This window comes from Solanum tuberosum, unplaced genomic scaffold, assembly GCF_000226075.1.
Source record: "Solanum tuberosum cultivar DM 1-3 516 R44 unplaced genomic scaffold, SolTub_3.0 scf00004, whole genome shotgun sequence".
NCBI classification, from domain to species: domain Eukaryota; kingdom Viridiplantae; phylum Streptophyta; class Magnoliopsida; order Solanales; family Solanaceae; genus Solanum; species Solanum tuberosum.
This window is the reverse complement of record NW_006238930.1, coordinates 2,422,351-2,436,851: the sequence shown is the minus strand read 5'-3', so window position 1 is coordinate 2,436,851 and position 14,501 is coordinate 2,422,351. Positions and strand designations below refer to the sequence as shown.

General features: G+C 33.8%; 3 protein-coding genes across 3 annotated transcripts; all 3 read right to left on the bottom strand.

The window, feature by feature from the left end:
- Nucleotides 1-567: 567 nt before the first annotated feature.
- LOC102599198 (probable prolyl 4-hydroxylase 6) lies at nt 568-3,788 on the bottom strand. The gene is made up of 8 exons (XM_006338433.2): nt 3,676-3,788; nt 3,511-3,597; nt 3,364-3,421; nt 1,562-1,666; nt 1,418-1,475; nt 1,167-1,339; nt 1,025-1,085; nt 568-873 (listed from the first exon to the last, which is right to left on the bottom strand). Exons 1-8 carry the CDS (start codon nt 3,786-3,788, stop codon nt 578-580), a joined length of 951 nt encoding a protein of 316 aa, XP_006338495.1. The 3' UTR covers nt 568-577.
- A 1,184-nt stretch (nt 3,789-4,972) lies between these two features.
- Nucleotides 4,973-7,326, bottom strand: LOC102606136 (glycerol-3-phosphate 2-O-acyltransferase 6-like). The gene is made up of 2 exons (XM_006338723.2): nt 6,772-7,326; nt 4,973-5,875 (listed from the first exon to the last, which is right to left on the bottom strand). Exons 1-2 carry the CDS (start codon nt 7,309-7,311, stop codon nt 4,973-4,975), a joined length of 1,443 nt encoding a protein of 480 aa, XP_006338785.2. The 5' UTR covers nt 7,312-7,326.
- A 2,343-nt stretch (nt 7,327-9,669) lies between these two features.
- LOC102598878 (serine/threonine-protein kinase D6PKL2) lies at nt 9,670-12,198 on the bottom strand. Its single transcript, XM_006338432.2, has 2 exons — nt 11,213-12,198; nt 9,670-10,608 (listed from the first exon to the last, which is right to left on the bottom strand). The coding sequence occupies exons 1-2, from the start codon at nt 11,917-11,919 to the stop codon at nt 9,750-9,752; spliced, it is 1,566 nt and encodes a 521-aa protein (XP_006338494.1). The 5' UTR covers nt 11,920-12,198; the 3' UTR covers nt 9,670-9,749.
- Between the last annotated feature and the right edge of the window lie 2,303 nt (nt 12,199-14,501).

Here is a 14,501-nt window from a genome sequence, read left to right as displayed (position 1 = left end):
TATTCTATCTTTACACCCGTTTTTTCCCTGCTTTATCTCTGTGCTTGGCACTTGGCATATTCTTGCACAGTTTTTTCCATGTTTTGTAGTATGAAATAATTTAGCAGATCTTGCACAATTATAATGTACAATTAGGGTGGGCCACATAGGCATTCTTTTATCCTAAATTTGAGTCTTATCCATTCTATCCTTTATCTATTTTTGTGTATTTGCAATTTGCTGCTCCAGTTAGTTAGTAGCTTAAAGCAAAAAATAAATTGAAAGCCTAGTTTTTAATTTTTTATAATATACCAAATAATTTTTTAATCTTCGATCTTAAACATGTCATGTGAAAGTTAAATTTAAAAATTGATAAAATAAATATTTTTTAATGTTTTGAAACAAACTAAAAGAAAAAGACAATATAGTTTATTCTTTTGGAGGCCTAAAATGGATGTCTCATTTTTAAAATGCATTGAGCCGCCCCTGCATTCATTCAAGTGCACCATTGTATTTAGCTTGAGTTATATATCATGATACACATTAATTGAGGGTGTGTTGTGCTAAATGACGCAGAATATAGATTTATAATTTTCTATCATGAACAAACATTACAGCTCTTCCTACAATGACCTACATATTCTTGAGTGCCAACCATGTATGAAGGATTTTTATCACATTCACCAGAAGCAGCCCAACTGGAGCATTCAGGATACATATCGATACACTTCTCAGCTGATGGAATACTGTCATAGGACCTTACATGAATCCACTTTGTAGCAGACCACTTCTCACCTTCAATCACTGGGCAACTTCCGTGCAAGCTCAAACGATCAGTTGTTGCATTAATATGTAGACTGAAAAACAACAACGCATCGCCCTTCCTTGGTTTTACTGCAAAGTTATGTCAGAATAAGTCTAGTCTCACTTAATTTGTGACACTTTGTATTTCAATAGGTTCAACTGAATCTAGTATTTTCACAAATGTATACTGAAATTCACTAAAATTTCAACGAATATGCTGATGGACACCGACTCACGGTACCTGCATAGCCATCTTTAGCACAATTAGACCAGTCATCACCCTTTGGCTGAGAATCTGCAGCCTGTAGATTTAGAAGAAAGGAAAGTTTTCGTCTCAAGTAGTTGACGCGAAAAACAGGAAAGTCATACAAAATTGGAATTACCTCTGATCTAGGAAAAACTGTTTCTCCACCCTTATCAACATCTGATAAATACATAAGGACAGTAGCTACACGATGACCGCCTATCTCTTGATTAATTTTGTCCATAAAATAATCAAAATGTGGCTCGTATTTTTGCCCATGTTCATAATGCAATAGCATTGGTTCTCCATTATTTGATTGACAAGTTGGCGTAAAAATAAGAATTTATAGAGATGAAGCCAATCAATGTCATAGAGGTAGTACTAAAGTACCTTCAGGGAGAAATGTCCAGGCAGCTATTCTTGCTTCCACATTAGCAACAACTTCATCCTTTAATAAAGATTAACAAAAGTTTCAACACTAATAAAGTTCTGAAAAAGAAATTGCAGCATAGAAAAGAGGTACAGGACATGAACCTGAGCTTTGTTGAGAAATGCGCCAGTACTTGTCCGATATTCACTCTCTATGCTCTCCCCTGTTTCAAGGTCAGTTACCATGGATTTCTCCAGACTATCTTTAGCCTGATTCACCAAAGCCAATGTTATTCAAAGGCGAAAAATTCAGAAGTGAAATAGTTTGGAGATGAATATATATATACATATAGAGGACGCTAACTTCACATCCAATGATATATAGGGGCTAAACACTCGGTTAGTCAGTGTAATCTCATAAGAGGGGTCTGGAGAGAGTAGTGCGAAAGCAGAACTTTTGAACATAGAGAGGATGTTTAGACCCTCAACTCAAATAATAGTAAAATGTATATAAGAAATTATTTTCTCTTTAAACTAACGCAAAATGACCTTTACTTGCATTAACTAAAACTCCCACATTTCTAAATGAAAGATAGGGCCTCCCCTGTTGCAATAGATGGCCTATTTGTTACAACAGATGGGTTATTTGTTGCAACAAGTGTATTATCTATAGAATATTATATTATGTTGAATTTATTAAATTTGTTGCTATCTTTTTTTAATGATGCACAATTGATTGTAAGTTTTTTCATTGTTTCTATTTGTAGAAAAATGGCTTCCAAAAGAAAAACAAGTGAATCAGTCTCTGATAAATCAAGTAAAGTAGCTAAAGTACAAACACCATCGGAAGAACTTGTTGTACAGAAACAGAATGAAAATATGAAAATTGTAGAGGAGGTAGATAAAAATAAAAATGAAGAAGAAAAGGAAATAAATGATGAAGATGGAGATGATGAAGAAACTGAAAATGATAAAGAAGATGAGGAGGAAGGTGAAATAGAAAGTGAGGAAGGAGATGAAGAGGATGGAGATGAAAATGAAAGTGATGAAGGAGATGATACTGAAAGTGAGGAAGGAGATGAAGATGTTGTCAAAATTTTTAATATTGACAAGTTTCATGTAGAGATGCCTATAGATGACCCTACAAATTTGACAGGTGATTTTGTTGTAAAATCAGCCATGGGTGCCAAATTTGATGCTTTTAGAACAATATTGATGAATGAAAAGTTGGAGGATTTCTTTAAGTCTAGCTGTTTTGGATACTTTCTTAATCTGCCGGAGGCTAACAATGCACGTTTTCAAATGAGCATGGTGTATGATCTTCTCAAGCACAGGATCAAGTATAAGGGAGCTGATGATGATGCTTTGGAGGATAAGAACAAGAAAATGGATGAGATTTGGATAAACTACTGTGGCATGCCTGTTTGTTTTGGCATGAAAGAATTTGCCATAGTGACTGGACTGAGATGTCATCCTCCTTCTGAACCTCTTCCTAAAGTTGCACGCTTAAGAAAGCCAAGAGAAAAAAAGATATCTAAATCAGTCAAGGTTGGCAAGAAAGGTAAAAAGCCAGTCAAGACAGTCAACACCAAAACCAACAAAGGCAAAGAAAAACCAAATAATGAAAATGAGTTGTTGGCTATTATTGGAAGTGAAATAATTTGGAGATGAATATATATATACATATAGAGGACGCTAACTTCACATCCAATGATATATAGGGGCTAAACACTCGGTTAGTCAGTGTAATCTCATAAGAGGGGTCTGGAGAGAGTAGTGCGAAAGCAGAACTTTTGAACATAGAGAGGATGTTTAGACCCTCAACTCAAATATTAGTAAAATGTATATAAGAAATTATTTTCTCTTTAAACTAACGCAAAATGACCTTTACTTGCATTAACTAAAACTCCCACATTTCTGAATGAAAGATAGGAACAGAGAAAGAAAGAGGGAAAAAAAAGGCTAACCAGTGAGATGAAATGATCACACTCTTCATTTGTCAAAAAATTCCTATATATAAAAACTCTGCATAAATTCAAAATCATTATCAGGGCTCCATCAAATTAATCTTCATTCTTTGCAATTCTCAGGAAATCAGCCATATATAAACAAACCTGGGGTGCCATGAAATTTGTGTAACCCGTGTTGGATCAATTGGAGTCGACAAGGAATTAGTCGTCAGTTTCAAAATCGACGTTTTTCTGAAAGAAAAAAAAAAGCATTCATCAAAGCTGTAACCAGTAAAAGAGGAAGAGGGAAACTGGAGATAGGATCAGTACATTTCTTTATTGCCATTCCACAAGGAAGATTGACGTGAAGAATGAGATAGGTGAGGAAAAACGGCAATGAAACAGAGGGAGAATAGAAGAATAACATGAAGACAACAATCCATCAAACAACACAGAGTGTTACACGAAGTCGTCTTTCTTCTTGATTCCAATTTTTTTAATAAGAGAAGTGACTTTGTGAGAAGTTAACACTTAATAACCATATCAGAAATCAACTCAAAAGTAAATTTAGTTTTCATTGGAGAAATCTTTCGTGGATTACTTTCATTTTCTGTTATTAGATTATGGTATGTAGCTTTTACTGCCAGTGTACAATGTGAAAAAAAGGAGAGTACTTTTTTGGTAAATGACATTGAAGTTAAAAAGGAAAATACTTTATGCCTACAACTGACTTCATTTTATTTTTTTTGGAAAAAAATATTTATGTTATTTATACTGCAAATTGCAAACAGTCAAATATTACTTGAATAGTAGTATTAACTATTAGACACTATCTGTCCAACAATATTTGTCCACTATTGACTTTACGCTCTTCTTAAAAACTATAAACAAAAGAATAATTTTACTATATCACCCTTTCAATATAATAAATACAATGTCTTGAAAAATGTAATAGAGAAGAATTATAATTAATGATAAGAATAAATTAGGAACTAAGTGTAAAATTATTCATTGATTTCATATAGTGAACAAAAATTATTGGACATCCTAAAATAGAACAGTGGACAACTATAATTGGACAAAGGGGATAACTCCTTTTTCCATTTTTTTCAAGCAATAAACACTCTACTGGCATGCATGATATAGTGTATTTATTGCACCTAACACTGTAAATCAATTACCCTGAAGAAAAAATTGTAATTGACTGATCGGTGAAATTTGATTCAGAAAATTATGTTTTGGGCCTCATTGTTGAGCCGGTCCAAGAATACTTCTAATACGATCGTATGATTTTTTCCCAAAAGCTCATTTAAGGCCATTTTTTAAATTTATTAACATAGCGATAAATTCATGATTTTAAAAGATGATCTTACCTATCATTTCTTGTAATACGGTGAAACGTATAGCATAATTTATGTACATCTATTTAAAACGTTTGCATATTTATGAGGTAATTTTGTACATATTTTTTCGAAGTATTTTATCTGTCCTTATATCAAGACAACCGCTATACTACTAGTTTATTTCGATTTTCTATTAAAGTATACTAACTATACATGTCTATAAAATTTGGAAAAACACCAAATTAGAACTCTTGAAGACAAATCATAAACTTTTATCTCTGTTATTAGCAGCCCGTCGTCACTTTCTTGCTTGCAAATTCAGATTTTGTAGTCACTGTTCCATCATTTCCAGCCAAAGCCATGTACTTATCCTTCCTTGTAAAATTGGTGCACTCATACGATAACGTTGCGGCAATCGTCCTCTGTATATAATTTGCCACATCATGGCTTGATTTTCCAGCTTTACAAGTCAATTCATATGGCCATTTGTTCAAAAAATTCACCTCATATGAAGGGCTAGGATTCATGAAGAAATAAAAAGGGTCCATTCCTTTCCAACCCCTAGCCGTCGTGCCATGGAACATGCTCATTTTATTACACATCGCCACGGGGACAAGCTCGTTGGTTAATTCCGCGAATAAAGCCGAAAATCTTAGTAAAAATGGTTCTCTACATGTTGTTCCTTCAGGGCATATAACCAAATCACCTTCTTGTAAAAGTTTTTTGATCATGTTAGCATCCGTTATGCGGTCACGGCTAAGACGGACCGTTTTAATAGGTGAAATAATCTCAGAGAGTCGTGACAGCGAGTAAGTGACAGCAGGGATGGGCCTACCTAGGGCCGTTGAGAGGAAAATTGGGTCAAGAAGGGTTCGATGAGAGGAAATAAATAGGACACCGGTTTGGCCCGTGGATTTTCGGGCCGGAGGAGGTGGGTTGCCTTTGATTATGACTCGAACCCCAAGGGACCAAAAGGCGTAATAGACTAAAGGCATCGGTAAGAGCGTACCCGCGGCTATACGCAAACATGCTAAGAGGAATCCAACAGGGATCCAAAGAATAATGATGAGTGCCATTAAAGGGCTTGGTTTTTGAACAAGTCGGCCATCATGGAACACAATGGGCTTTGGTAACTTATCTTGGCTCATGGGCTTCACACCAGGCTCAGGTGGTACTATGTAACTTTCCTGCATAAGGTAATAAGAGAAGAGTTGTTTTATTCCCGATCTAAGTTATGTGCTCGATAATGTAAACTTTTTAGATTATCCAAGGGATTCAAAGAGACTCAAACTCGAGACCTCTGGTTAAGAATGAATGACTACTAACCACAACCCTTGTTGGTATTAGTGTAATTTGATATAAATAAACAAATTACTCTTTTTGTTTCCTCTTTACCTAATCTAATATAGTAAAAATAATTTTTTTTCTTTTTTCTATCAGCTTTATCAAATTACGAGAGAATTAATACATTCTCCAATTATATATTTATGATTGAACAATCATTTCTCAAAATTACGGAATATTAGAAATCAATTTTTAAAAAAGTATACTAATATATATGGAAAATTTAGTAAAACTAATAATCAATGTTGTCTTGAGAGGAAAACAAAATGCATAATTGACAAGTAAGAAAGAACGGAGGAAGGGAGTACTACTTTCATTAAAAAAAATACTCCCTTTGATCCAAAATAAATGAATTTTTAGGATGTAATACACCCTGTAAGAAAATTAGTTAATGATATTTTAGACTGGAAAGAATAGTACTCATAAAAGTTTACCTAATAACTACTACGTACCTTGTTGTGACTTTTTGTGTTTAAAATGTTTCACACCACGTACTAATTATGCATTGAAAAACTTACTATTTCACACTGAATGATTGGATACAAATTTTTATGAATGATTGGACACAAATTAAAAATTGAAAAACTATTGCGTTACATATGCATGCTAATTCTATGAAAACAAGAGCATGCCATAAAGGATATAACAAGTTTTTTAAAAAAAATATAAAAACGTATCACTTAATTAAGAATAGACTAAAACGAAAATAATATCACAGAATTAGAGGAAATTTACAAACCTTGCATAAATTCATGAAGGGAAAATCAGTTTTGCGATCACCAAGTCCAATATGAGGAGTAAATTTAGAACCAAAAGCCTTTTGAAGTGCCTTAGCTTTGTTATCACCAACAAGAACTCCAGATTCATTAACAAATCCAGTAGCTCTTCCTTTATAGGTACATATTTCTGTCCCAATAACAATATCAACACTTAAATATTCCTTCAAAACTGGTTCAACCATAATCCTAGGATTTGCGGTAAGAACACACCTTTTCCCGCACGATGAAAAAACACGCCATGTCTCAGGATGCAAATCGCTCGAATAAAACTTTGGTAGAACAGCTCGTGCCACGGATTCTATATCAGATACTTTCATACCAACAAATGTTGCAAAGACTAGGACTCTAATCCCCGCGGATTCAGAGATGAAATAGTACAAAAAGCCAGCCAACGGAGATGCTAAGATTAAAAAAATAAGCCTAGAAATACCACCAACTTCAAAAGCAACAAGTGCAAAATAAGGAAAAGAGCTACGTCCAACTAGTAATGTTCCATCCATGTCTGCTACTACTGTTTGATCTTCACGTCCCTTTGATTCACATTGTTGAATTGTTGGAAATTTTTTTGAATCTGTTTTAGCCATTGGCTTTGAGTTTGTGTTAAGTGGTAACTAATTAATTAGGGAGTGTTAAGTTCGATTGACTTTCTTGTAGCTTAGATATATATATATATATACAAGTTTGTTACGGTAAAAACAAGCTTGCGTTCCATATGAGGACAAATATTTAGCGTGATTTCCTAAATGGTTTTCACTTGGAGATTTCCGAGATGGTTAATGTCACTTTTTCATACGCAAAATAATTGTTATATTTTGCTTCTCAAAATTGAATTAGTTTAACATATGAAAAATACAATTGGAATTTTTCTAATATTAATATGATGAAAAAAATAATAATTTAAAATATAGGTCAAAATTAACATGGTTGATTCTCGAAAATTTTCTATCAAAGTGCACGTCTCCAATTAGTAATTAATCACACGGTTGAAAACATTTTATTTTCGTAGCAAATACTCCAAGGTGAGGCACAATATTCTTGAAACCTCCATCTTAATGAGATGATATAAATAAAGTAGTTGTTGAAGAATTGACTATTTGTACTCCATATTCGATAATCATCTTTGACGAACTCGCCAATATTTGTCAGGTTCCGACCTTAAAACAAAATGCAGATGCTTGCTTTCTACATTTTATCTGAAACTCTACCAATGAGTATACATTTTTAAATGAAAGGCAATTAATTTTTTTTCCCTATCTTATTAAAACTAGTTTAAATTTGTATTTTTTTTTTAACTATGATAACTCGCAGTCGCTACAACCTCTGCCACAACCTCAGTCCTTCAGGTGAGCACTTTGTGCGCACTGAATAAATCCTCAGTTTAAATTTGTATTTATTAACGTTAATTTTCGAGTTAAAAATATTTCATCTTATACTTATTGGACTCTAATTACCTAACGTTAGTTTGAATTAAAAATGTCCCTCCTTTTCATAGAATTATGAGATGACACGTGTGAAGTAGTGAGTTTTATAAGTAATTTGTTACCATTCATCTCATGAACTAACTTATAGAATGAATGTGCCGTAGCGGACAGATAGTAGCTAGGACGTTGCCATCTCTTAATAAATGTTTAACAGATATAATCTGGCGGAAGACAAGAGTTAACAGGTTGCACGCAAAGTTAAATCTATGATAGGATTCATTGTATTTTATTCTTTCATATTTAGCTTTTGAATGTTGGAATGTGAGTTTATTTTGAAGAAGGTCCAAAATCAACATGCATTAATGTCTCTTTGAAATCAAATAGTACGCGCATATAGTTAAATATTTGTTTGGCCGTGAAGTTGATCATATTTTGGAAATTAGATCTTTAAATATTTTCAAGTTTTTGGACTTTAATTTCAATTACAACTTCAAAAATTCAAATTTTCAAGTTTCAAATTTCGACTTCAAAATCTATGATCAAACAGAAGTGTGTGTCATTCCCTTGTTCCATCTGTATTTATGAAAATGTAGTTTGGAGAAAAGAGTGGCTTTGATGATTCGTCTGCACATTGAAGAAAGAAATTGGTTCCACTTTAATCCGGTACCTAGACTGCACAACCCTGAACAGAATGTCGGCATCCAACTCAAGATAATTTACTGTTTTTGAGGAAAAAGCCAAATGCATCTTACAACAATAGTAGTAAGCATCAGTTTTTGGAAAGAAAAATATCCAAATTAAACAAACCTTGTAGCTAGCTAGCATGTCCAGTCAAAGCAACACTGACATATTATTAGCTAGAAAACGACACTAACTCCACATTGCCAAATATGTAACGCAAAGATAACTTAATCATCATTTGTCCAAATGTTAAGTTTTTTTGGTTTCCATCCGGTTTTCAGTATCCATATTGAAGACTTGACTAATTTAAATTTGTGCCGCACTCCCTACCAAAAAAATTTCATACCCAGAGTTTGCACTCGGAACCTTTGGTAAAGAAAGGAGCAGCTTCATCTACTGCACCACGTCTTTTTAATGGTCCACTGTCCACATGTTAAGTTGCTTTACAAACAACAGGGGAAGGAAGTTTTTATAGGAAAAGTTCTTGTGTTGTCTTTGTCTTGTGCTCTGTAAAAGGGTGTCCTGGAAAGTGGTTATACACCTCAAACGAAGTATCTAATTAACAGAATAAAAGAAAAGGTATTTATTCTGCTACTTTTATATTCCTTTCACTTTTCTGAAAGTATAGACATGAAAAGGAAACCCCATTTTCAGGAGATTCCAATGCCTTTATCTTTTTGTAAGTTTCTATAGAAAAACAGTTAAAAGAAGAAAGTTGGTAAGAGAACTACATGTATACTCTGGATTCTCTAGTACTATGATAAAGAAAAGATAATTGTAAAGTGAAAATAAATATTTCTTTAGGAACATCAAAGTGACACCCTCCAAAAATTTGTTTAGAAAAATTCAAAATCTAAGTAAGGACCAGATGACCTATCAGAATCAGAAGCAGCTTTCTCGTTTGCATGAGACGATTGTTTAAAAAATGTAAGATCAACTGGTTTAGGGATCTCTGGAGGATGAGTGCTTCGGATGAGAGCCCAGTTAACGTTTTCAAAGAAAGGATGTTGTTTTATCTCCGTGGCACCTCGTTTAAATCCTAATCTTTTTTGAGGATCCTTCACAAGTAGACCTCGGATCAAATCCTTTGCAGCAAAACTAACTGTGGATCCCTCGGGAAATTTAAGAGGTTGTCCAACAACGTTAAACAATGTCTCTCTATTTCCATTGCCTTTAAATGGTGTCTTCCCATGAAGTAACTCATACAGAAATATCCCAAATGTCCACCAATCAACAGCACTACCATGACCATCTCCTCTAATTATTTCTGGGGCTAAATATTCATGGGTTCCAACAAAGGACATGGACCGAGCTGTAGTTGGCTCTGCAACCAGCACAGGAAGTGAATCAGAAGAAACCATTGCACGATCACCCCTTGTTTTCGTTGTTTTATTGTTGAAGAGCCGAGGCTTAAAACATGAAGGTTGAAAGCAAGAAGGCTCCACACAAACAGGTAATTTGCATGCTGGATCAATACAAGATGGCTGGATACAATATGCAGAGATAGCACAAGAAGGTTCATCACTTGATCTAACAAGGGTAGGATTGACACAACATCTCAATGATAGATCAAAATCAGACAACATTATATGGCCATCTTCCCTCACCAGCACATTTTCAGGCTTTAAATCTCTGTATACAACTCCCATCATGTGTAAATACTCGAGGGCAAGCAACACCTCTGATGCATAAAACCTGCCACCCAAAAAAGGAAACAAACTCTTTAAGAATCTTCAAAATTGTAGACATGAATTATTGGAAGTTCAATACCAAATAATATACACTATTGCACGACATTAAGGTTCAAATTATTTATCAAAATATAATGACAAAAATGGCATAACGCCCAGTTAGAATAGATCATGTTTAAATAGTTCAAGTAAATTACAATTTTCTGAATTTCGAATTGGAATCATGAATTCATGAAAGCAAAGTGAATAGCCTTATGCTTCAGCAGTGTTAACAACTATGTTCTTCTAGGATTTGAAAGTGGGGATTGAGACACAATTTGGAAAAACAATGAGCAATCGCCATAAATATTCCTCACACACGCTACACAGGAAACTCGAGGAAAATCAGCAAACCAGACGGTGATGAAATGACTAGCAGCAAGGCGTTATGTTTATCAAACATCCTCTAGCAACATAAGACACTTAATGAAGATACCAGTGGTACTACTTTAAACAAAGAAACAATTATTTCTTAACTAGTGAAGCATACAAATTGAAATCTTTGGTAAATATGCAGTAAGATTGCCAACCACACAGTTGAAAAACAGAACATAGTATAAAAGACAGACCTTGCTGCTTGTTCTGTAAAATGCTTCCCGGGCTGGCGCTGCCTGAGCAAATGAAGATCTCCGCCACTGCAAAACTCCATCAACAAGCACGAAAACTTGTCCGTTTCAAAATGTGAATAAAGGGTTGGTAGGAATGGATGGTCCAACAAACCCAAAATTTCCCTCTCAGTTTGAGCTCTCATCACCTTCTTCCTCCCAGCTAACATCCCTTTATCCATAACCTTCATTGCAAACAAGCATCCCATCCCTCTTAACTCCGCCAAATAAACGCTCCCAATATCGCCAAATCCCAATTTTTTCAAAAGCCTAAAATGTGCCAAACCCAACTCCCCATCTTTCCCTTTCACACATTGTATTGCATCCCACCGAATATCGTTACCCTTGTGAGGTTTCGATGGACAAATCCTCCTATAACTAACCTCATTCGGGTCAGCACTGTTACAATAACTAACTGAACTAAAACTAGTATTCTCACTCTCAACAAATTCCACATTCTTGTCAACTCCAACATTCAAAGAATCCATCCCTTTTCCCTCAAAACCACCATCACTCAACTTACTTCCTACACTATTCTCAGATAGGGTAAAACTAGTGCTACAAAGTTCAATGCTAGTACTATTAGTATTGCTAACACTAAGTTCTTGAAAACTAACCTTAAGAGAAGTGGCATCAGTGTCTATACTATTATTGGCTTCTCTATTCATCATGAATGAAAGGTGTTTGATGAAATGCCTGAAAGAGCTGAGATTTGGGGTTTAAATAAAATGAATGGTGGTCAAATGGGGTTTTTGTTGACGCCGAGGTGGTCAAAGAGAAATGAGAGAATAGTGCATATAAGAACTAAAAAAAGTATTCAAATTTGAATGTATTTTACAATATCCTAGAAATCAAACAGCTTAGAGACAAAATATATAGAACACCAGTTATAAGTTATAGTTATATATACACCCACTCTATTTAATATTAGAGTGATTTATGTGTTTTGTATTGGGAGTAACAGGGATTACAAAAGCCTAGCACATCTTTTTTATATAAATAATCCAACTCACAATTTTTAATGCCATATGACCTATAATAAGTCTGTCACTCTTTGTTGCACATTAAGAGCAATGTGGGCCAAAGAGGCCTTCTTCAATTTCTATTGGGTCTTTTTTAAAAAAAAATAGAGAAATCTTATACATTTAGGGCTAATTATATCATATCTCAGAAGTTTTTCTGATTACAAAAATCTAGATTTTTTATTGCTCTCGGATACATTTACATTATTTAATGGGAGAGATGTATTCGAGAGGCGATGGATGTATCAGAGAAGGGTAAAGAATGAATTCAAGTAGAAGAGATTTTTGTAATTTTTTTAAATGATATCTTAAATTGTGTATTTATAATATATTTTGGTATATTTCTCGTTTGTCTTCTTACTCGTGATCTTTCGAAATTTGTTTTATTAACTTCCGCATGACACCTGCTTATTTTCGGTCCAAACAGTTGGATTCCGAATTATATTGTCAAGATAATTTGAGTCCATTGAAGTTTAAATATTTCTTGGAATTTATCGACAGACGACAAGTTTTCAGTATGGACCAAGAAAAAAGTCCCATGTTCAGATGCGACAGTCGTAATTTCCATTCTAATACCACTGGTCAGGCTATCATTTGCTACATGATACAATTTTTAAATTCACATGTTCCTAACTATGCTCAAAATAATAGTACTTGTTTGTTCGGCATATTCAAGTTGTGAAATCGGTTAATATTTCTTATACTAAATTAATGTACAAAATAGATAAAATGGTTAGGTTGTCAACAATAAAAGCTACTCTCTTGTTCCAATTGATATGGTGCCATTTGAATTTCGAGCTAGAATTTTTAAAATAAAAACTATATTTTTAAGTTGCAATAATTAATATTTGACGTATTTTCAAAGACATATCAAAAAAAATTACTGTCAAAGAAAAAATTGTTTAACTTTCAAAATTCAAATGGTATCCGATAATTGAAATGAAAAAAATAGTTATGAATTTTGAATGTAGTGATAGAAGAGGTGTTATGAAGCAAAGAGTGAAGACGCGCATTGAAATAATGATTGGTTTAATTGGAAGTCAAACGGCGCTGATGCTATAGCCAATATGGGGATGGATCCACTAGGCTTTGCTGCTCCTAAGAGACACTAGACAGACAGATTTGTCATTATTTATTTATTTAATTACAATAACCATAACTTAATAACTACTGTATACTACTAGCTACTGCTAGCTTACTAGTACAATAAATTAAACAAGTTAAGTTAGAAATTAGTTGAAGCATGAAATATTAGCCCCACTTTAATTATTATATTACATGAGTAATTTTGTGGCAGTGTACCTTTTGGTAACAGTACGAACGCATTCACCGGCCATCTGAATGAAATTTATCGAACATAGTAAAAATTAAACACATGCATTCACACCAAGTAATTGTCACAGAGATATAATTGTGAGTCCGCAACACTGTCATCCTAGAAGCGAAAGGGGAGAGAGGGCGTTTATACGAAAAATACTTGCTCAGACTCGATCCAAAATTAAGTGTATGTAATTTTTTAACCTCAATTATCAATTAATCATAGTCAATTGACATGGTTTGCTGAACGAATATCCCCCGAGTAGTGGTCCAAATGTTACCAACTCTAGGTGTATGCATGGGTGGAGCCCGGAGGTAAGAAGCGCTAAGAGTTTATCAAAATCTTCTTTATTGTAAAATTAAATTATATACAAGAATAAAATTACTAATATGATTCACATTTCAAATGACTCGTTCTTTTGTTCAATTTATATACGGAAAAGGGTCAAAAATATCTTTGAACTATCCCATATCAATTTAAACTATTTTCTCCAAACATAATATTCTCTCATGTCTAGAAATAGAAAGTCCATGTCTTTCACTTCTTACTATAGACAATATATACACTCGAATATGTCAAAAAGTGGTACATAGAAGAGGTGGAAGTAAAAGCTACGAAGATACATTTTCATTTGGTTGGTAAGGATGTAAATGAGAAGGGAGTCCAATTCATTTCCACATGTTAAACAATACTTTAAGAGGTAAGTATTGAAGAAAATAATAATATAAAATTGAATGCTCAATTATTTGAACTTTGAAGTAACATATGAGATTCTATATCCTTTCCCGCTACTCCGGAATACAAAAAAATATAGGAGGCAAGGTAATACACACACATCTCTCGTGATTTCATTTATACTATAAACCTGTCTTTCTATAAACTTTTTTTATATGAGTTTGAATATATATATATA

Coding starts and splice junctions, on each gene's coding strand:
- LOC102599198 (XM_006338433.2), bottom strand. CDS start 3,788: ATGGATTGTTGTCTTCATGTTATTCTTCTATTCTCCCTCTGTTTCATT. Junction 3,598..3,675: donor TGGAATGGCAATAAAGAAAT/GTACTGATCCTA, acceptor TTTTTCTTTCAG/AAAAACGTCGATTTTGAAAC. Junction 1,667..3,363: donor GTGATCATTTCATCTCACTG/GTTAGCCTTTTT, acceptor TTGGTGAATCAG/GCTAAAGATAGTCTGGAGAA.
- LOC102606136 (XM_006338723.2), bottom strand. CDS start 7,311: ATGGATGGAACATTACTAGTTGGACGTAGCTCTTTTCCTTATTTTGCA. Junction 5,876..6,771: donor CCTTCATGAATTTATGCAAG/GTTTGTAAATTT, acceptor TACCTTATGCAG/GAAAGTTACATAGTACCACC.
- LOC102598878 (XM_006338432.2), bottom strand. CDS start 11,919: ATGATGAATAGAGAAGCCAATAATAGTATAGACACTGATGCCACTTCT. Junction 10,609..11,212: donor TTTACAGAACAAGCAGCAAG/GTCTGTCTTTTA, acceptor TTTGGGTGGCAG/GTTTTATGCATCAGAGGTGT.